General features: G+C 37.3%; 1 protein-coding gene across 1 annotated transcript in view; it reads left to right on the top strand.

Moving 5' to 3' along the window:
• Positions 1-22490, top strand: part of gfra4b (GDNF family receptor alpha 4b) — a 56525-nt gene that overhangs the window by 28325 nt on the left and 5710 nt on the right. Inside the window, exons 3-7 of the mRNA XM_084951798.1 lie at positions 11230-11505; positions 13751-13831; positions 16846-17191; positions 18417-18526; positions 19328-19462. Coding sequence (XP_084807924.1) covers positions 11230-11505; positions 13751-13831; positions 16846-17191; positions 18417-18526; positions 19328-19462 — 948 coding nt within the window. The remainder of the gene's footprint in view (positions 1-11229; positions 11506-13750; positions 13832-16845; positions 17192-18416; positions 18527-19327; positions 19463-22490) is intronic.

Genomic DNA, 22490 nt, shown 5'->3' with positions numbered 1-22490 from the left:
AGGCTTCACAGTGACACACAAATTGGCACACACCCACCTTCGCTCCTTAAGTCTTGCCACTAAATAATCGCAGATGAGAGAAAAATAATAGTTTATCTGGGAAAATGTATTAAATGTAAATGTTTCCAACTCAGTCTGATGGAAACTGCTCTGCATATCAAAAGAAAGCATTTCATAATTTTCTGTCTCATTAAAAGTAACAAGTTGCATCTCCTCCTTCCATGTAAATGCTCGAAGCTGCCTCTTGGGTTATGACTGGAATATATAGGCTCTGCAGCAAAGGAAGTATGAATAAGTACTCTAAGCATTTATTGTAAAAACCCCAATAATATCTTTCACTATCACACAATTTAAAACAATTCAATATCTGCTTACATTTTTACTTTTTCTCCAACAAACAGAAAAAATGCTATATTGACAAAGTACACGATGGCTCCTTAGACCATCTCGGCATTAAACCAGTTACAAGGTGTTAATGGATTTCTATTTTGGCCTTCACAAAAACTTACCATTTTCACACACCCAAGTGAAAGTTTTAGACCAGTTGTGACTTCAGAGAGACTTTTTGAAATCAAATAATCACGTCACATGGTAAAAGTGGCATTATTAATTCCCACTATTGTCTCTATTACAGTATGTGTATAACTTTAAAAAACTGAGAACAATGAAAGTAAAAAAAGAGAACATTTGTCTGCATTATTCATTTGTCATGGAGTGACCTCAGTCATCCAGGAGCTGTGTTGTTTTCTTCTTTTCTTTTCTTCATTAAGACCTGATCCTTGTTGGGCTCACCAAAATGACTGGCATTATTTCCAGGTTACTTAATTAGGTACCAGAACAACGAGCCAATCCCAGCCAAGTGTTTTGTAGTCCTTCTTATGGTTTAATAAGAACATACCATGCTGTGGATTAGTAGTTGTGGTTGTGTGTATGTTTCAGCAGATGGGAGGTGTTGCACTGGTTTGCATGTTGGCACTCGGCCCAGGGCTTCTAGACCACTTCAGTCTGCTGTTGATACAAGCCTTGGATGATTCAGATACACTGTAGAAACTAAATGAGGAATAGCAGGTGAGGATTTTTGTGGACTAGGCTCCTTTTGTGTCACTTCAGTAACAATAACAACTATTTGTGTTGTGTGTGTGTTTTTTTTTGTTTTTTTGTTTTTTGAGATCAAATTTGAAGACAACTCTATTTGCTGGAAGACTGGATTTGGCAAAAATCTTTCTTGTGTCAGTAGTAGCCAAGCAGACTGCGTGTATGCTGGTCTCCTCCTGCCATCTTTAAACCATTAAATTAGAAGACTGCTAAAGTAGGACTACAGTATCACATTGATGAAATCTTCCATAAAAGACCAGAGCAAACTCTAGATTCTCAATTGTGGCTGTAGAGTTACAGCACCTGTTAACCATCAAACAGTGATCATCAAGATTTAGAAAGGTAATGATGATGATTCGATGATGATGACCATGTAGTTTACAACTCTTGTCTCAAAAGAAGGATAGAAAGTACTTCACAGCAAACAAGGGAGGAAAAAAATGGAAGAATTTAACCAAGCACAGTTAGAAATCTGCATTCCTGGAGCATTTTTAAAGATGAGACAATCTAAATGAATAATGGATTTAGATTCCACCTCTCATTTCATTTTTCACTTCTACTTCTTAGTCATGTGGTATTCACATTTATTCATTACATATAAAATCTATTTAAATGTATCTACTGGATCTACTGACAGCAATGCTTATTGTTCAGTTGATCAACTACTTTATCAAGTCCCTCTGTTTTTCATGAGGGGACAATAACTGGCCTGTTCATACAGTCGGTCTCGACAAGGGATAGCCCGTCTTTAACAGTAAAGGTGAAATGTGAACATACAGGCTGGAGAGCAGGAATTGCTTCTCAGCCTCAACACTCCAATGCGGTCCTTAGTTTTTGTCTTTTATTTTAAACCTTTATGTAACTGCAAAGTAAAACTCTTGATATTTAAAACCTTCCTTTATTTGTACTTGGCTGACATAGTGACACTATGAGGTTGACATTTGTAGCTTTTTGCAAAACTTTTCAAAAACTCACAAATAATATTTTCATGTGTTTAGTGTTAAATATTAAGTAAATACATTCACAGAATTTTAGCGTGCTGACAGATACATTTAAAATCTCTGACCTTGGTATTTAAGCAACAGACAGTGTGCAATGTGAGCGAGATAACTCTTAGAACAGACTTTTTGGACATAAAATACTTCCAAAATGTCTCCACACTTACCCTATGGCGATTGGCACACTTTATCCAGACAGCTCTCATGTGACTTGGGCTATATAATTCTTTTAGCGTCATAAGTTACTTAAGGTATCTTTAAACCCCAAACGCCTTAATCTCACATTTCACTTGATAACATATTTTCATCCAAGACCAAAGTTACGGCTTCTCAAAAGGATAGCAGTTCACATTTACACAGAGCTAAACAAACATCAGTGCTAGGATACTTTTGTAGCTGTGCCAGTCATTTTTATTGCATCTAGCCCTTAGATCAAACTGACACGGATGCTCAACTGAATCAGGAATTCAACCATGAATAACAAAAGCCTCTTTCATGCATTCAAATATAATCTTTTGTTTAGGATTTGTTCCCTTCACACAGCAGCCCTTGTATTATAGGATCAATTTGTTTGTTTGTTTGTTTTCTCTAACTGCATAGTAGGGATGAAAAATTCTAAAGTATACAACTGGCAAAATGAAAAAAAAAAAGACTTAAGTACACACAGTTGAAAAGAAAACTTGTCTGGCAAGCATATCAAGAATATTGAAAATAAGAGCTTTGGCAAAGATGTAAGTACATGCAGCATCACAAAGAAGGATTAGGGTTTATTGATAATTATAGTTGATTCAGAGTAGCAGACACATGTAATTTTGATATTTTTAAGGATGAGTGTGGTATATATTTGTTATTCACACAAGTGTTTCAGTGCAGTGTTTTTGTGAATCTTTGGATAAGTGAAAGGAAGAAGAGTCACTCCTTTTGGGCTGAAGCTCCTCTGAGGGAAAGCATTGATTAAAGATGGGGTCGTTCATGTTGCTGGAGGAGAGAGATTGTTATCAGGGAACTAAATGGTTTCTATCCAAGACCTGATGCAATCTCAGGGACCTGAGACGTCATTTAGAGGAATACAGGCTTTTAGTGCTTGCTGTAGCAGACTTCTGTCACTCTGTCTCAAATAAGATACTTGTGCAATTGCAGCTGCAATCTGATTTCGCTCTGCACACTGCGTGAAAAGTTTACCACATGGCCGTAAGGCACACTAAGGAGTTTGTTACCATGGCGAGGATTTGGAAGTGTGCAGTTCAATCACTGCTCCTTCATGTTTCTCTAAAATGATCCATATGGAAAATTTAAAAAGAACAACTTTGTTTGATAATAACACATGGTGAATGTTAATATTCCATTTATATCACAGTGCGATTTCTGTCACTATCAAAATAAGAGCCAACTCAGTCTTCCTGTTGACTGCTTTTAATGTGATGCAGCTACAGCAGGAAATATTTTGTTAGAATTACTGTTATCTTAGTAGAGCTCTGATACAGCTGGGAAAGTGAACAGTAAACAGTGAGGTTGATAGCCACAAGTTAAATTACAAACTAAAATGCTGATTACATGCATGCGTTGTTTCAAATGAATCCCCTGTGAGTGTGAAGGTGATTTAAACCCAGTGGGGGAATAGCAAGCTATTCTGCTACCAAGGAAAATTACCACACAGAATGTAAATACTTTAAATGGCTGTTACAGAGAAAATCCACCCATCCATTAATTTTCTTAACTGCTTATCCAGTTTAAGGTTGTTGAGGGGTGGGGGCCATTTAAAGCCTATCTATAGCTCATAGGGCTAGAGGCAGGGTGCACCCTGGGCAGGTCATAAGTCTATCGCAGAGCTAACCAAAAGAGAAATCGACAGCTATTTAAGTTCACATTCACACCTATGGCCAGTTTAGAATCATCGGTTCTCATTACTATCTGCAGTAATTTCTATTTGGCAGTACTGGTTTATTCTAGGACCACTGTGGCCTTAAATCAATGGTGTGCGATACTGCATATTTTTGTATTGATCCTATACCAAGTAAATACGGGCCAGTATCGCCTGTAACGATATCGATACTTTTCAATAAATAAGGTGGATGCGTCATTTAATTGCTAAATCTCAATTAATTTTCATGACCTTGAGTGTTTTTTTGGGGTTTTTTTTGTGATGTTTCCTTTTTTATTATTAAATAGTTCAAACCCAGGACATAATTAGGACAAAGTTTATAATTAAACCGAAAACGCTTTATTATTGTGGCGGGCCATGGTCTGCGATGCTGCTGCAGGTGAGATGGACTCACCTGCACGGCATCTACAATCATGCCTGGCCGGCTTAAAACCTGTGCTCTGCTTGTGCTGTTGTAGTTTTTGGTGGTGATGTGTACGGCTGGCAGCGGGAGAGCTGCAGCCGTTGACTGTAGTTTTACAGCAACCGAGTGATTATTGTAAGAGTAAATGATGCTGGGAAGCATGAAAATGCCATCGGGTCTGCTGTGGTGGTTTAGTTATCAAGTGGTGTTTTTTTTTGTTTTGCTTTGTTTTAAAGTGCACGCAAACCAGTAAACAAATTCAAACAAACAGGTACTGTTGAGAAACTATAATACAAAAATTACAATTAAAATTCTCAACAAAAACAACTGGTGAAAATATAATTAATATGTAAACAACTTAACAACCCCCAAAGCGTGTAAGTCACGTGACAGCACAACACCTAAACACAAGAGGGGGGGGGGCAAAATGTGCCTACTCTTCGCTGACACAGGAGCGGCGAGTCCGGCGACCTGGCTGTTTTGTCTTTGCCGAAAGTACACCATTGCAAACAAGAGCACAACTTAAAGTAAAGAATTGATCTCACCAGGCTAGTATCGATCCGATACCAATGCCGACTTGGTATCGATACAATCGATATTTGGATCGATCCGCCCACCACTACCTTACATGTACATGCGTGGAAATTTGTAGACAGACCACAAGCAAGATCTCACCACAGACGAGAAGTGGGTTTCAAAGTAGCTTGCAGAAGTGAAGCAACTGGGGACAGTAAAGCAGCTTAAACAAAACATCTGCAACATTTGCTCTGATTCTGTGGTCTGCCTGAACTCCTGCTATACTAAAAAACTAAAAAAATCTAATATCCTAATATTTATATATTTATATCCTAATAATATAATATAAAAGAATGAGAGTAGGTTATTGGCTGACTGATTTAAACTAGTGAGACAGTCTTTGTATTATAATGAACTCTTTCACTGTAGCCCTTCATGCTATTCCTGCTGTCAGGCATTTATTTCATCTTTCATTGGTTGTCCTTTCATCACTAGAGCGTCCTATAATCCTAGTTCTTAAGGCCTAGTTTTGGTGGTGCTTTTTAACTGTGCTTTAAGTGCTATGAATCTTATGTTTGGGCAAATGAGCTCACCTCAAAAATAGCCCCTTCATGTGTATGTCTTGGACTTGCTATTGTACCTGTTCCTGGTAATATGGTCACATATTTGCACTGAAGCTCTCAGTAAACAATTTATATGATGCTAAACATTTTCCTTTAGTAAAAGTGGGAAATATCTGTTGTTGGAATGGGATCAACTGAATGGATAATATTTCTAAACTGGAAAAAAATATGTGTGTAGCTCATAACCTGATGTATTCTGCTGAAAGTCAGACTGCTTTCAAAACTTTGAAGCTAAATTACAGGCCTATTTAGGTCTTCATGTGCTATTTGTTTGATGTCTAACATGAAGTATAAGTGCGGCTGACTTTGCTTTATTCTGAATGAAGATGCTATTTTTTTTATCTACTCTGCTTTGATGTCTGAAGTTACTAATTTTGTGCTATGAGTGGAAATAATGTTGCCTTATGCAGAGCATCAGACAGCAATAAGTTATAATAGAAAGGCACAGGCTACATCTCTGCTAAGAAGATTGATACACTGGAAGAACAATTTACGCTCACTAACAATTCATTTAAATCATAACCTCATAGATGTCATCACTGAAAAGACTTAGATCACATTCACAGGAAGTTGAGGTTCACTTTTCTCTCAGAGGTAAAATGCCAAACTTAAGAAGTTCATTGTGACCATTTGTAGATCAAGAAGGAGTAAGAGCAAATTTCATTTGAATGTTATTAAATTATGTCACGTGGAACACTTTATATGTTAAGGACTTCTGATGTGTGAATTAAAGTGTTAAAACGCATTTGTAATAGTGTCTTACTGGTTTCTCTCTGAATTGTCTCAGTGGTTGTCTGTACTCGTTGTCTTGTCTAGATAAAATGATTGTAGCCCTGGACCCTGTATTGTTTCCTTCCCCATGTTCTTCTCTGTGTTTTGTCCTTTTATCTCTCCGGTCCCAGTGTCATGTGTCTTAATCAGGGTCTTTTGTGTGTTACTTCTTGTTTTTTTGGGGGTTTTTTGGTCTAATGTGCTAGAAGCTACTTTCAGTTCCTTCCTTATTCACAAGATGCTATCACAGCAGGAAGCTCCACATCATGTTTGGAGGTGGATTTCTTTTTTTCTTTCTTCTTTTTGTGTTTTTATGCCAGATGGCCTTCTTGATGCAATCCCAGACACTGTTTAACTATTAGCAATTACCCAGATTTAGACCTCTGTGTTGAATCTTTGTAGAGTTTACTATGTAACCTACATAAGTGGCCGATGCCATTGCCAACATTCATGCTTGTGTGGTGTGTGGTGCATTATATGTTAATTACTTTGCTGTTGGGTGTTATATGTGGTGATAATTGAGATAGAAACAAATTAAATCCTAGGACTTTTTTCCTTTCTGTGCCCCCACTGTTTGCACATTACCTGATACCCATTCCAATAGTTTCAGATATTTTCTGATATCTCTGATTTCTTATATTTAGTCCATTAGGTTATTCTTCCCTTTATGGACTTGATGGATCCGAATGATTGAAAAACTTTGGTTAAAAAGCAGCCAGACATGCTTTGGAAGATTTGTCAATACTAAACTGAGCAGTCTCAATAGTTTTGCGCTGTGGCAACATAAAATATATCTATATTACCAGGGAGGCACTAGTGAGGTATGATAAGCTTTAAATTATGTCACAGGTTACTAGGGATAGGAATTGATAAGAATTTAGAGATTCTGGTTCTGTTATCATTGTTACTCATCGATTCAATTCCTTATCAATTCTCATTCGGTTCTCACTGGCTCTGCTTTTAGAGTCACCACCATCTCTAAGCAACGTATTAAAGACATTGCATTCATGCAAATTATTGGATTAGGAATTAAAACATTGTGTCAAGTCAGGAGCTGCACAGCACCACTCATAAAACCTTGAAATATATATGCTTTTTGCTATTTAAAAAGAATCTTGAAATTTTTACTTAATACTTAAAATTTAATATGTTATAAATATATGACAATCATGTTGACTTTATTTTGACACTATGTGAAAGAGCTTAAAATAGCACTGTCATTGTACACTGTACATATACTTATAAGTTCAATTCAATTCAATTCAATTTTATTTATATAGCGCCAAATCACAACAAAAGTCGCTTCAAGGCGCTTCAGTATAAGTACATAAACTACAATACATTATAGATTATTTTATTAATTTATTGTCATTTTTCCTTCCATGGTATTGAAAATGGCAATGTTATTGATTTTTTTTTTCTTAGGTATCATATCGAGACTAAATTCTAGTATAATTAGAATCTTAATTTATAGGATGGATCATTTTGTGGTGCTACAGGTACACCAGATTATTTATCATTATTTATCTTTAAATCCTGAACAATGGTAACACAGAGCCTTGTGATTCAATGAAATTGCTGCGTTGCCACCCATGTGAATTAGTAGAGCCCCTCTCGCAAATCATATAATCTCTGCTGCTCTGTAATGACTACAGGTGTTTAATTAACTGCATAGACAGACTGCTCACTTATCAAACACAACGTCAGTATTGACATTTCTTTGTAACTGGATCACACTTTAGTGGATTGGATTATAGGCAAGAATCTTCATCAGTTGCAGAAATAAACTGTATTTCAGTGCACACGCCACTCTGCAGTAGATGGAAAAAAAAATAAAATGGTAAAATAAATTATTAATTACAAATTACACTATTTGCCCGTGTATTACGGGAGCTCTGCAAGTGCCTTGGCTTAACCACAATTGTTTGGTGGCAGAAAATGACTTAAGAGCTGCATATGAAAGAAAAAAAGCCCCACGTGAACCAAACTCCATTTGCCTCAGTACAGGTTTAGCGCTGCAAAATAGAGCAAAAATAGAGCCATAATTGTGTTAAATGAGCAGTTACACTACAATGGCTTGTATCACGTTGGCTAACACCCTTGGCTAAGCAGTCGTATAATCACTTTAATGTGAGGCTGCTAGTTTTAATCCAGCTATCCAAGATAATTTACAAATTCTAAAAGCACTGGAAAAAAAGACACTCATTACATGCACCAGTGTGTTGCCATTTTAGCCCACAGCTTCACAGCTTTATAGATACATAGGAGTGACGGTAACATTCCAGCTGACTTCATTAAGTTTCATTTTCCATTTTATCTCTCTTGAAGTGGACCATTAAGCTGGCGCACGAGGGTAACTGATCAGCTAATCTGCCTGTGATTTATGTGGCAGGGAAACTGAGGACTTAACTGAGCCTTGGAACGCATTGATTACTGACATGGTTAATTGGCTAACCCTACTGGTACGTTGAGACAGGCTTATTGGAAATGTCAAATCAAGTGGCTAATTTGCATTCATGATGTATGGTGTCTATTCCAGCTTGTGCCCAGGCAGCACAAACTGACAGACATAGCTGTAAAGAAAGGCTTGGGATAAATTTGCAACTGACCATCTGGCCTTCCAGGACGCTGGCATTGGCTGCAACTTTTCCCCAACCCAGCATCCACATGTCTGCATTGGATGCGCTTAGCTGGTATGTGATGAATAGAATATGAGCGTATGCATAACTCCTGATGTGAGTGAGACGCAGTACACCTGTGGGGTTTGAGTAAAGCTCCAGCTTTGGAAGGAGATGTAATTGATAGCATAGTGCTGACTGAATGGAAAAATATTTGTTTTTTAATACATTGTTCCTGAGTATGCATATATGTTTTAGAGATCAAAACAGTAGCTGAGACAATGTTGCCCCAGAAATACCCGCTGTGTAAGCAGATGAAAACAGCATGAAATGGAAAAATGTGGTTTTAGCTGATGGGGTAAAAGATTTCATGTGAAATGAAGGTGGTATGATTTTTCACTGTTTGAATAAAAAGATACAATTGGTTTACTGCAGGCCACGCTAAGGAATATGTTTACAGAATTTCCCTAAGATACAAATGTACACAAGGAGCATCCTTAGAAATGGCAGCACTTAAAGGGGTTTGTGACTTAAATAGACAAAAACATATTCTGAGAAATCTGACAAAAGTGGACAAAATGTAAAAACAAACAACAGAGCCCAGCTGGGCTGTAGAAGAAAGAAAAAAGCCTTTTGCTTGGAGGTTATTTCACTTTATTCTAAACCTTAATTAAAAGCCTTTCTTCACCAAAGCAACAGATGAATGTGTGTGTGTTCCTCTTACTCAATAATGTTCTTAACATGTTTTGTAAATGACACTCATTGGAGATTAAAGAACCCTGCCATATTGAATAGAATGAGCAGTACAACTGTAGGAGTCCAAGCTACTCGGGACAAGGTCTGGCAATGAATTGTTAAGGACATGAATTAGCATCTGTATAGGTCTGCCATTCAAGAGGTTTCCCACAGTAACTGAATAAAATAAATGCACATTTAATATGCAGAGACATTATTTTTCATATCTTCATCCTTGAAGCTGTTCTCTTCTCAATAAAGCAGCAAATGCTGTAGCCTGCAGGGCCATTTGCAAGGTACTGAATAGTCCAAATACATGTCATCCAGTTATCCACTGAATTTGAACAAACCTATAAAGTAATATGAACATATAACAACAGTGTTTTCAGAGTAGGTGTGCTCAGTTCTTCAGTTCGTACTTTTCCGACGTAAAGAGAAACTCTGTGTGAAAGAAATACTGAACCTCAACAAAAAGAGCTGATATACTTTATGCAAAACTCTATTTTTCCATTTCTGGACACAAAGACGTATTAATTTATTAATTCTGCATGCTTTTAACTATCAAGACTCCTTTTCTCCTCTTTGATGTGTCGACATATCATGTCCATTTCTAGGTTTATATTGAATTATTATAACTCAAAGCTTAAAAAAAGTCTTCATCTATTATATTTAGTCAGGTCTGAAACATGCTGATTCATTAGGTGATTTTAAGTTCAATATCAACCGACTGCTGTCTGGAAATAATCTCTCATCAAACTTCAGTTGGTTTTTTACTATTGTGTCTTCTCTTTTATCATGTGGCCAACTGCAAAACAATATTGTCCAAAAATGTTCTGCTGCACTATTTGGCTCATAGACCCAACCATGAGAAGCAAAGCTCATTTTTCTAGGTTTTGGGGAAGTTTTATAAACAAGAAACCGCAATGGAATAAAAATTCATAATGGCAAGAGCAAAGAGTGACCTTGTTTGCACTTGGGGGTTTTCCATCAACAGTTGCAGGGGATTTGTTCACTGTAATTTTGCAGTGGTCATTTTAGGCATTTCTGTTAAAATATTAATGGAAGTTATGGAAACAAACTGAGTAATAGTTATATTTCACTTGGTTTTAGAATGAAATGGTCAATATGTTACCACAGAAACATGAAATATACAAAAGACAGAGTAAACTCGTTCATTGTCCTGCACCCTCAAAACAGTGGACTGTTCTCTTTGATGTCATCTAATCTTATCTCTCACTTGAGATGTATTATGCATTCCAACTTCTGAATCAACAAAGTAAAGAAAAACTTCAAGTACAACAACTAAATTTTCAACAGGTAGTCTGAGAAGACAGGTATAATGATCTCACCTCAACCATTACATTGGCAGGATTTCACAATAAAATCTCTGGCTGTTTTAAAATTCTGTACTTTTCAGAACACTTTACAATTTATTCAAAGTGTCAATTTTTTCCTTCCCCTTTCTTCTTATGCACTATTGGTCTGCATTTTTAGCATGGGTCTTTTTTTCATCTCATGATCTTACACATTAACTGCTTTTTACAATCCCCTCATGTTTCTACATTTCTCTCATTTTTTCCTGAAACAGCTCTGTTAGAGGTTGTACATGCCAGTAGAGACTGCTTGGTGGCCGGAGACTCGTGCTCGAGTGATGAGACTTGTAGTCCGCGTCTTCGTACTTTGCGCCAGTGTGTGGCAGGCAATGGCAGCATGAAACTGGGCCCGGGTGCCAGGAGCCAGTGTGCCAGTGCAGTGTCTGCTCTGCTGTCCAGTCCTTTACATGGCTGCCAATGTAAACGAGGAATGAAGAAGGAGAAGAACTGTCTAAGCATCTACTGGAGTCTGCACCAGTCTATCATACATGGTATCTAACACACACACACACACACACACGTAATCTCAATCTATCTGAACCAAAATGTGTTTCTAGTTATATGTATACATTTTACAGCGTGTAAACTGGTGGCTTTGCCATTTTGATGGAATAAAATGAAGGTTTGGGCGTAACAACTATTTGCCTGTTTGTCAGGTAACATGTTTTTAGCATACATTACCTATGTGGAGCAATGAAATACATTTATGTTTGGAAGCCACCCAGGCTGTGTACATGCCCTTGTTTATAGACCTACGTATGGCCAGAATTTAGTTTCTGTGGCATGAAAGCATATTCTTACCACCTGCAGAAACAATTGGTTCTTGGCTTTTTAAAAACACAACATTATGATGAAGCAAAGAAATAATTAAGAAAATTGTCAAGCATTCAAAGTCATATGTAATTTATAGATAAATTAGCAGCCAGAACGGTTAGCTCAGCTTATAGAATATCACTTAAGCATTTCAGCCATTTCTTTTTTTTTTCTATATTTTTTAAATTTTCTTTTTTTGCTGTTGTTTTTTCGGTTGTCTACCATTCTCAGGCAGAGACAGTGTCTCCCAGGAGGTGGTGATCAGAAGTCACGACTAATGATAATAAACACTGTCAGCACTGATGTATATATGTACATGAGAGTGCTGAAAGTCCATTGATAAATACAAAAGAATGTACAGAATAAAAGAACAGGTTTTGAACAGATTATCTTTGGCTAAAATGGATAGCAGGAATGCATATGTGGCCAGTATGGACTATGTCAGATTAGAGCCTGACCAATACTGTTTGTATGGGTGCATATGCAGATCCAGAGCGTTAGAAAAAATATATAAATTAGTAATCATACACCAGCCAATACTCTGCTACCCTCTTGACACCCTATGCCCTCATATGGACCTTACATTTGGTTTTTCTGCACCTTATAATTCATTCTACTCAATAGTGTTTTATCATTTGTTACATTGTTACTTAAAAAACAACAACAACAATTTACGTTAATGCTTAATTTCACATACGTAACATATTTGGAATAGCTAGGTGAAATTTAAAATGCGTTGTGAAGCAGAGCTTGGGTCACAGGCTGTTATACCGGATAAACACAGATCATGTTAAAATTACATTGAAGTAAAGGGAAAATAATGAGATATTTATTAACTTTAAAGCAAAGTTTTCGCAACCTAATTGGCAACTTACTACAAAGACACTGCATGACTTTTCACCACTGTCCGCTTTGCTGTGATAATATCGTATGTGGTGTGGGCAGTGCTGAAAGGTACAGCAAGCAATAAAGTCGAAGGCACTCTGCTGGGTAACCTATGAGAGATAAATTTTAAATGAAATGCAATTTATCAACATTATATTCAGTAAAAAGAAAAAAACAGACATATTGGATAACATACACACCGATGCTTATTTATCTGTGAAAGGCCAATAGAGGCTCATATATCAGTTGCGCTGTTCATCAAACAACATGGCACAGCAGAAAATCAAAGCAAGAAGCAACAGGCTGAGGAGGATAACAGAGAGAGGAGCATTCTCCTACTGAAAGGCTGGTTCCAGTTTTCTCATGGCTCCCCAAGGAATACTTTGTTACTGATAATAGATAGATTCCATAAATTTGTAAATAAAGTGAACTGTTCTCAGTGTCAACCTAAACAATTAATCAAGAATCAGTTATTTTGAGGCACCGTTAAGAATGCTACTAGTGTTCATATTTCATGAAAAGGTCTACAGGAAGTGTGTGGCGGAAAATTAAATTGTGGCCAGAGGCTGTAAGCAAGCCTATATAAGAGGACTGGATTACTGGGGGATTCCACATGCTCGCAATATGTGGTGTACAATAAAGTATATAATTTATGTTATTTATGTTCATAGATGTTATTATACTTACCCCCATTCTATTTTCTGAAAACAAAGAGCACCATGAGTGTTTAAAAATACCACAATGTCGATATAAATATAGATATGAAACACTTTTTAGGTTGAGAAATGTTTAGATTATACATGTGGCTACAGAAACGTAAATGCCAGCATTGGCGACTGGGTTGACAATAACACAATAACCCTGACAAATGAATAATAAGCTGAGGGAATGTGTGTATAATTTATGACTGAGTGAACTGGAGTCTCAGTGACTAAATAAAAATGACTACATGCCATTATTTGTGTTTCTTGAGATTTAGATAAACTGTAGTGCCTACTGAAGCCTTTATTCCTAACTGTGTGTTGTTTTTTTCCCCAGGACTCAACCTGGTGGAGAGTTACCCTTATGAGACAGTGGAGAGGGATTACAACTATGTCCGCTTGGCCTCTATTTCTGCTGGCAAGTTCACCAACCTTCATTAACTTTCATCATATTGTAAACCCCTTTACCCTTTGAAGATGTTTGTGTTCTATTAAGTATACAACATTACGCCAAAGCCTTTTCACTGTAAACATGCCCAATATAAACATTCACATCTCAGACTCAGCTGAAATAACATAATCCATGAATGTCAAAACATACTAACGGCCTATGAAAAGAACATACTAGCTTAATATAACACCGAATGACAACAGACTGAACTAAATATCCCTTATCAAATGAGGCAAAGTTTTATTTAAGAACAGGAAATCAGGTTTTGATACTGATGTGGTCATTGTTATCAAGAGCCAAAGCCATGTTTTGGCTATACATTATATTAATCTGCTGGGAATGGGACTGGAACCAACACAACAAAACCAAATTCATATATAATGAACACAAGTAGCAAATGTTTATGTTAAAAACTGGGACCAAATATTTGGCATTTAGCCTAAAAAAAGAACTAAAAATAAATCAGTTATTAAAATATTGCTGACTTATCTCCGTTGACATTTCATAAACTGCACCGCTGTCTTCATCTAGTTTGACCAGAGGACCTGCCAGCTTTAAAAATATATATATGTACACAAGCTTATCACTCATCTCTGAAGTACACAACTCAAAGAGGTCAGCTCACTTCCACATTTCCCAGGCAACATAAATCCCAAAGGCTCATTCACAAATTGTCACAAAGTAACAAAAGCTGCAATCACTGTGCTGCTCATTTTAGTGGCAGATCTACACATAAATATTTGATATATATTTATTTAAGTTTAAGTATTTAAGTCAAATATTACGAACAAAAAAAACAAAAACACGCTTCAATAATAAGAATAGATCCTAATCAAACAATAAGATCCATATCTATAATACTAATAAATCACTGAACAGGCTCAGTAGTCCCTATATTTATGCCCGGCCTATATTCTTATCATTAACGGTACCCTACCTTCCAAGTAGAAAGAAATAACATCAACAAACAGAATAATGAATTGCACATTTTTATGCACATATCAACATCATTCCACAATTTAATCCCAACTACAGAAATAAATCTTTGTTGAATCTCTTTCTTTGCTTAATTATAATAAAATAGAAAAAAAATCTCTCAAGTCAAACTTAATCTCCCACACTGAGAAAAACCTTCATACGCAGTTTGAGAGTACCTTAGATTTAGCTTGAACTTAATTTGCATTGTTTTAAAAAAAAACACAACAAATTTCATTTGTTTGCATTTAATTTCAACCAGTTTCATCATATTGAACCTGAGAAACAATGGCTCAGTGTGATCATGATATCCAGACTTGTTAATGACCTGTATTACTCTTTTTTTTGTAACATAACTATTGGATTTATTGTTTTGAGGGTCATGCCCCACAGTTCCACACAGTAAGAAAAAAAGGAAGTATAAGTGAACAGTAAATTATATGCAGGGCATTATAATCCAACACATCCTTAGTTTAAAAAAAAAAACAAAAAAAAAAACTCCTAATGATTTTGATATATTTTACCTATAATATAATGAAACATGTTATGTTTCATGTTAATTTATAATTAGTCATGACATCTAAAATTTTACCTCATAGACTCTTAATTTTAGATGCCGAAACCTTTAATTCAATATTACATTAGTATAACAATAGTGTTCTGATACAAAAGATAACTTGTTACAATAAGTTTGTGTACCTGTGCTATTTGATGTTACATACGACTGAAGATTTACAGTCACCATGAAATAAGAAATGGAAGACGAGATCTTGTAAAGTAAAAGATAAAAAGTAAGTAGTTAAAAGTCTGATAGTGAAGTATTTTAGCTGTTGACAAGCATTTCAGTCTTGTCTAATGCAAAGGACATGGCAACTCAGAAATCACTTTGCAGTTAATTCAGGGTTTTTTTAAGCACCAAATCAGTAAAACAATTACTCCAAGGCGCTTTATGTCGTACGTTAAGGACTCTATAATAATACATTAAAATTCTTTACTGTTCTCTGGTAATACCTTATTTAACCTACTTTGTGGAGGTGTGGGTAAATACATGTAAAAGTTCATTATAACTGGTGTACATTCTGCAGAAAAGTAACAAGAATTGCACGTCGTACTGGGTTTTGTGAAAACACAATTTTTCTTTTCTTACTGTCATAATGTTTAAAATCTGCGACCCTGTGGAATTCAAATTAGAAAAAAAGGAACAATTGAGTGTTCATAATTTTTCTGTTGGGCTGGGAGACGGGGTACAATTTAAAAGGCAAATTAAATTCAAAGATTCACAATATTCAGATAAAAGGATCCCATCTCAGTTATGATAGGGCCAGAGGCAGGGTAGACCCTGGACAGTTCTCCAGTCTGTCACAGGGCTAACAGAGTGACAGACAACCATTCACACTCTCATTCATATCTATGAGCAATTTAGAATGACCAGTTAACCTAACCCTACTAGCTGCATGTCTTTGGACTGTGAGAGTACCTGGGGAGAATCCACACAAACACAGAGAGAACATTCAAACCTCACACAGAAAGGCCCTGGCTCGATTCGCACCTTCAGGACCTTCTGATGTGAGGCAATAGTGCTAACCACTGCGCTCTACCAAATATGAAAAACTTTAAAAATATATATTATATATATTTTTTCTCCAATATAAGGTCATAGAGGGGTGTTAAATATAGAGTTGAAATAAAGCAATCAATCAATCATTCAAAATTATGACATTGTGCTATGTTCAAAGCACTGAAGGCCAGACTCTTCGTCTGATGTTCCCTTTGTTTTTCTGATAGTCAAAAACAAGTCCCCCAATTTTTGTTTACACACACACTTCCTCCTTAAACCTGATGTTCAATTCCAAACTCCCTATCTGATGTTTTAACAACAGGAGATTACATCTCATCAGGATAAATTGGTAAACTAGTACATGCTTATGTTCTCATTCACATACACACAAAACCTCTCGATTAGTTTTCTGTTGAAACCTTGTCACTAACCTTACTTCCGTCCACAGACTCTGATGTTGGCATGACAACTGTGAATCGCTGCCTGGATGCAGCCAAGGCTTGCAATGTGGACGACTTGTGCCAGAAGCTCCGCACAGAATATGTCTCGGCTTGTATCAAACCCACTGCCAAGTCAGGCCTGTGCAACCGGCCCAAATGCAATAAGGCCCTGCGCAGGTTCTTTGACCGTGTTCCTGCTGATTATACACATGAGCTGCTCTTCTGCCCATGTACGGACACAGCCTGTGCAGAGCGTCGAAGGCAGACCATTGTACCCAGCTGCTCATATGAAACGGTGGATAAACCCAACTGCATTGCACAGATGAGGATCTGCAAAGCTGACTATGTGTGCAGGTAGGAACAGAAGTAAATACGTAATAATAGACTAATAACAGACTCCACTTGGCAAATGTATGCATCAAAACATAAAGGAGGTACGCTTGCGTCCCTAAATTATTTATATAATATCAACATGTTATTGGTTTCTCCTTACAAATATTATTTTTCAACAGTTTTTTCAGTTTTTGGGAAATAAATAACCAGCAGATATAATCAGACACCTCTCCAGTGAGGTCACGGTTGTACTTCTTGTTCTGCTTTGGAGCCAAAACCAGTTTTTCACCTGCTACAGGTTCTGGCTAGAGGGTAATTCAAGCCTGAAGTAAATTTTCCAGGGCAGAACAAGACTAACATCACCAGCTACTGAAGTTAGAGTTTCTCTCTGGAGAAGGTAGCTGGTGAGAAAGCAGGAAACGGAAAGGACTGAACAGCAAAAACTAATCTTTCAAAGTAAGAGCGAGGGTATTACCAACTAGTTAATCAACTGCAGATGGCATTTTCTCCCAGAAGGAGAAAAAAATAAAAGTTTCTAAATGCAGCCTTCTTCGGCAACCTGCATAAGTAAAAGTTTTTTGTTGGAAAGCATTTATCACTATGCCATCTTATTTTGATACAGCAACACACATCACTAAGATAATTGTTTACTCCAGCTTTGATATTGCTAAATACTCTAGTTTCTCTTGTTTTTCTTGGATATAAATTTTACTTGTATTCTCCATACATATTTAGGCCAGTGCTGTTCAATAGTATGGCTCTTTGAAACTAAATAAACAGCCACTCAATCAACAAAATGGCCTGCTGTTTTACCCTAAAGCTTTGTACCACCAGTGGTTAGAACACCCCAGAGAGCCTGTTGGAATAACACATTAAATATTTAGCACAGATAAAGAGCCAGATGGATTGGAGTTATCACTCATTGCTATCTCTGGTCATGGCCATTATTTTTCCACAGCCCCATTAGACTCAGAGGGCTTTACTAATGATCCCAGGTCTGGGGGATGAAATATATTACTCTTTCTATCACTTTCACATTACAGCTCAGTGCTTTCACTCTTCACCATGGCGTGCAATATTTCTTTAATGTTGGAGCAGCAAACTCTTAATTAAATGACTGAGTTATAACTTAAGTTACTTAGAGTAAGAAATTATATGTAAAAATGAAATCAGCAAACCTTTTAGATAAAAATATAGAGTTCTGTTGTGTTCTTCCTAACTAGTATGCATTTTGTGTTTTTTATAGGTCTCGTCTGGCACAGTTTCAGTATGACTGTGAACCATCCAAAACATCTGCCAGTGGCTGCAAGCAAGAGAACTATGGAGCCTGCCTCCTCGCCTACACAGGGCTTATAGGTAGGTGAACATCTGAAATGTAACACGGAGAGCGAAAACACACAGTCGAAAAAATAAAATCAACACCTGTAGGAGGAAAAAGACAGTATGTAAGTGACGCTGTGTGGCATATGTTGGGAGAGAGAAGTAAAGAGAAAACTGTGCAGCCTTAAATGCACCGGAATGAGCGAAAGCTAGCTAGAAGCTAAATTAATAAATACAGAACAGGTTAAGATTGAGTGGGAGAACGAAAAGACAAAGTTCAGCTTGGTATAAGATGGTATAAGTATAAAAATCTCTCATTACAGAAAAAAACTGAAGCTCTTTATACAGAGTGAGGTTTAATCTGTTTTATAACAGGTGGCAAAAGAAAAAGAGCAGGTAGAGCAGACATTTCTTTTCTATGCACTGGAAAGAGGAGCTAACGTAATGCATTTCAAGAATCTCAAATGGTGCCCCTCAGCACAAACACACACTTGGCCTTTTCATTCTTGTCTTGTATTTATTAAAGTACTTGAAATCCCACCAACACTATGTTGGGGTGCGCGGGGGGAAACAGAAAACAATCTCAATGCCAGAGACTTCTGTGACCTAAAAAAGAGAAAATTGGAGCATTTTTCAGGATCACTCTATTATATAATATGACTGCAGCTAATCTAACCTGTGGTGTTATAATATTACCATGCTTTTACATCAGGTCAGTGTATAGGGAATGCAGAGTCCATTAAGGCTTCAGAAAATAATGCATCATGATTACAGTGTAACAACTCAAAAGCAATGCACATTTAATATTGATTGATGCCTGGCGCTGTCTCTCTGCAGGAAGTACAATAACTCCCAACTATGTTGACAACTCCACGTCCAGCGTAGCCCCATGGTGCTCATGCTCAGCCAGTGGGAGCCAGAGAGAAGAGTGTGAGAATTTCCTGGGATATTTCACAGACAACATCTGTCTCAGTGAGTGCTACCTTTTTACTCTAATGTCAACAAAGTAGTGCACAGACTCAGGTTTTTGTTGTAGGATTGTGTTCATTTAGAGATATTTGGGAATAAATCATTAGACTATGCTGTTGGCAGCCTGTTTAACTGGTGATATGCGGTTCAAAAGAAAGGGTTAATGCGTCTTTTTTGTAAGTTTTGGTTTATAGATTAACCCTTGCTAGTGTTAACCCTTGTGTAATGTCAATATTTTTGTTACTCTGCCAACATTTATTGTGTTATTAAATCAATACAACCACAACCATCCATCCATTCTCTTCCGCTTATCCATGTCAGGGACTTGCTGGCGCTGAAGCATATCCCAGCCGCCACAGGGCGAGACGCGGGGTACAACCATAACAGTTTATGGACGTTTACTTTTTCTCAATGGCAAGCATTGGAGACCACATGTATGGTTAATATTTAGAATTTGCCGCTGTTAAAACACATGTATGTATGGAAGTGATACTCGTGACAAAATGTAATAAAAAAAGAAAAATCAATCATAATCAAGATATACTGTAGGCAGAAAGAAATATGTTTATCTTGAACAAATATAAATGAAGGAAGGTTTTCTGGTAACAAACTGTTTACTTCTGTGAAACGGACTAGATTTATGCCACTCTGGAAAAAAAATAGCCCATGTCTGCCGATCTATACGACACATGAGGGACTATTTTGCTGTGTCTTGCATATGTATTTCCTATACTTGATGAAAGTATACTGTGACTGCCTGCCCATTTTGTTTTGTCACACATTGCAGCTCTTATATATTTGTTGTCACTGGATCTAGAACAGAATTTAGAACAGGGAACATTTCTTGATAGTGATGAATTTCTAGTGGCATCTGGGATGAAAAGTTCTTAATCATATTTGAGGTCCTGGTCATGGTTGCACCATGCTGGCAGTTCTGTGGGGTCACTCATTCCTTGGGCAATTTCAACAGTTTTCTCTCCTTGCTGGTGTTGGGCTTGTTCTGGGCATAAATTATGGTCAAGCTCATCCTCGTCTTATGCGTTGCTATACCTTAAATGGTTGAGCACAGGGGCGTAATTTCCAGGGGGGTTAGGGGGGTTATGACTAGGCCTGCACAATAAATCGAAGATTTATTGTCATCGCGATATCAGCCTGTGTGATGGGCCCATCGATAATTGGGTACCTTAAAATGTTTACACACGTGCTTTAAAGAATTTACCAATCTAAGAAACCCGTTTACACATTTGACCAGCTGACTAGAGCCCTTCACGGCATTAATCAATCATATGGATTAGAGGCCCGCCTCCGACATAGGTGGGGAGTAAACAATGCTGCAGCAACGAGTCAGAGTTGTAGTGGCTGAGAGCGAGACGCATGACGAGAACGCTACTGACTATGAACTCGTGGCTAAAAAAATAGTACCTCGCTTATTTGGAGGTACTTTGGATTTGATAAAGACGACGTTCTCCAAACACAGGTACTCTGCAAAACTTGCCAAACACTCGTGGCAACCACCAGAGGAAACACAACTAATCTCCACCATCATCTTCAATACAACAACAGAGAACAGTTTGAAAAGTTCCAGAAAGATAGGGCTAGCCAAACAAAGGTTGCTAATGTTAAGACAAAGAGCACAGCAGTCCAACAGCCGTCTCTGTATCAGAGTTTTTCAAGTGGAACTCCTTATGAGAAAACGTCGAAGCGGTACAAAGAAATAACAGAGGCCATTACACATTTTTTGGCTAAAGACATGATGCCTATAAATACAGTTAGCAGAGAGGGCTTCACCAGTCTGATACATAAAGTGGACCAGAGATACCGCATCCCCTCACGAAACTACTTTTCCCATGTCGCTATTCCACAAATGTGCGAAACATGCCGCAAGACCGTCATGTTTGAACTGAGCCAAGCTGAAAACTACGCAAGCACTACAGACCTATGGTCAAGTCGTACAACGGAACCATATATGAGTTTCACAGTGCACTTCCTCACCGAAGACTTTGAACTGAAAACACGGTGTCTAAGAGACTGTATTTTCCAAACTCTCACACTAATGAAAATATAGCCCATGTATTACGTGAGGTGCTAGCCAGCTGGTATCTTAAAGAAGACCAACAAGTGTGTTCTGTTTATTTAAAACTAATTATAGAGACCGGGAAGGATGTCTTTCAGAATTCAAGCCTCAGAAAATTTTTTATGGGGGCAATGTTTCAATGTTAAAGTGCACTTTGTTGTTACACTGCTAGTACAGCAACTTTCTTTAAATAAAACTGTTGCAGTAAAACGGAAATTATGTATTCATTTTTTTGTTTTGTTTTGCTATTAATTTTATCGCAAGTCATATCGTTATCGCAGTATTGATCACAGTTATCGCACATCGCAGGTTTTCCTAATATTGTGCAGCCCTAGTTATGACCCCCCCAATAATCAGACCCAACCAATATAACCCCAATAAAATTATGAATTATCTTGAATAAATAGGCTGTTGATTTTCTTTAATCATTTCAGGTATTACCAGCAAAATAGTTGCATGTTTAATCATCTGGCAATTTACCCAGATTTATTTATTTAGACAGAGATCTTGACACCCCCCTGGTAGCCCATTTACTGAAGGCTTAACGCTACTGCAGGGGCCTGAGTTTGACTCTGCCCAAGACAATTTCCTATGGGTTACCCCCCACACACATACACTCCTTCCCCACCCTTCTAACTAGTTTACACTGTCCTATCCAATAAAAGCAAAAGGCCTTGCATTCATTATCTTCCAAATTTGCCTCTCTTCTACAATTTCTGAGTTCAAAATCTTTTCACTGTCTTGATGGATACACAGTAACACAGGCAAAGTGCTGCGTTCCACCACTGACTTGCAGTCGATTTGAGTAGTTCCCAAAAAGGAGGGTAAAATGTGCAGAATGTACAGGATGACAGGTGTAAGTGCTTGAAATGTAACACTTGTGCAGGAAAATCAGGAGCAGAAAGATGGAAATGGACATGCATGCAGGTACACATATAGAAACAAATACACCCTGCT

Source organism: Perissodus microlepis, chromosome 2, assembly GCF_051167445.1.
Source record: "Perissodus microlepis isolate ML-2025 ecotype Zambia chromosome 2, ASM5116744v1, whole genome shotgun sequence".
Taxonomy (NCBI): domain Eukaryota; kingdom Metazoa; phylum Chordata; class Actinopteri; order Cichliformes; family Cichlidae; genus Perissodus; species Perissodus microlepis.
Note: the sequence above shows the minus strand (reverse complement) of the source record. Positions and strands in the feature narration are given on the sequence as shown.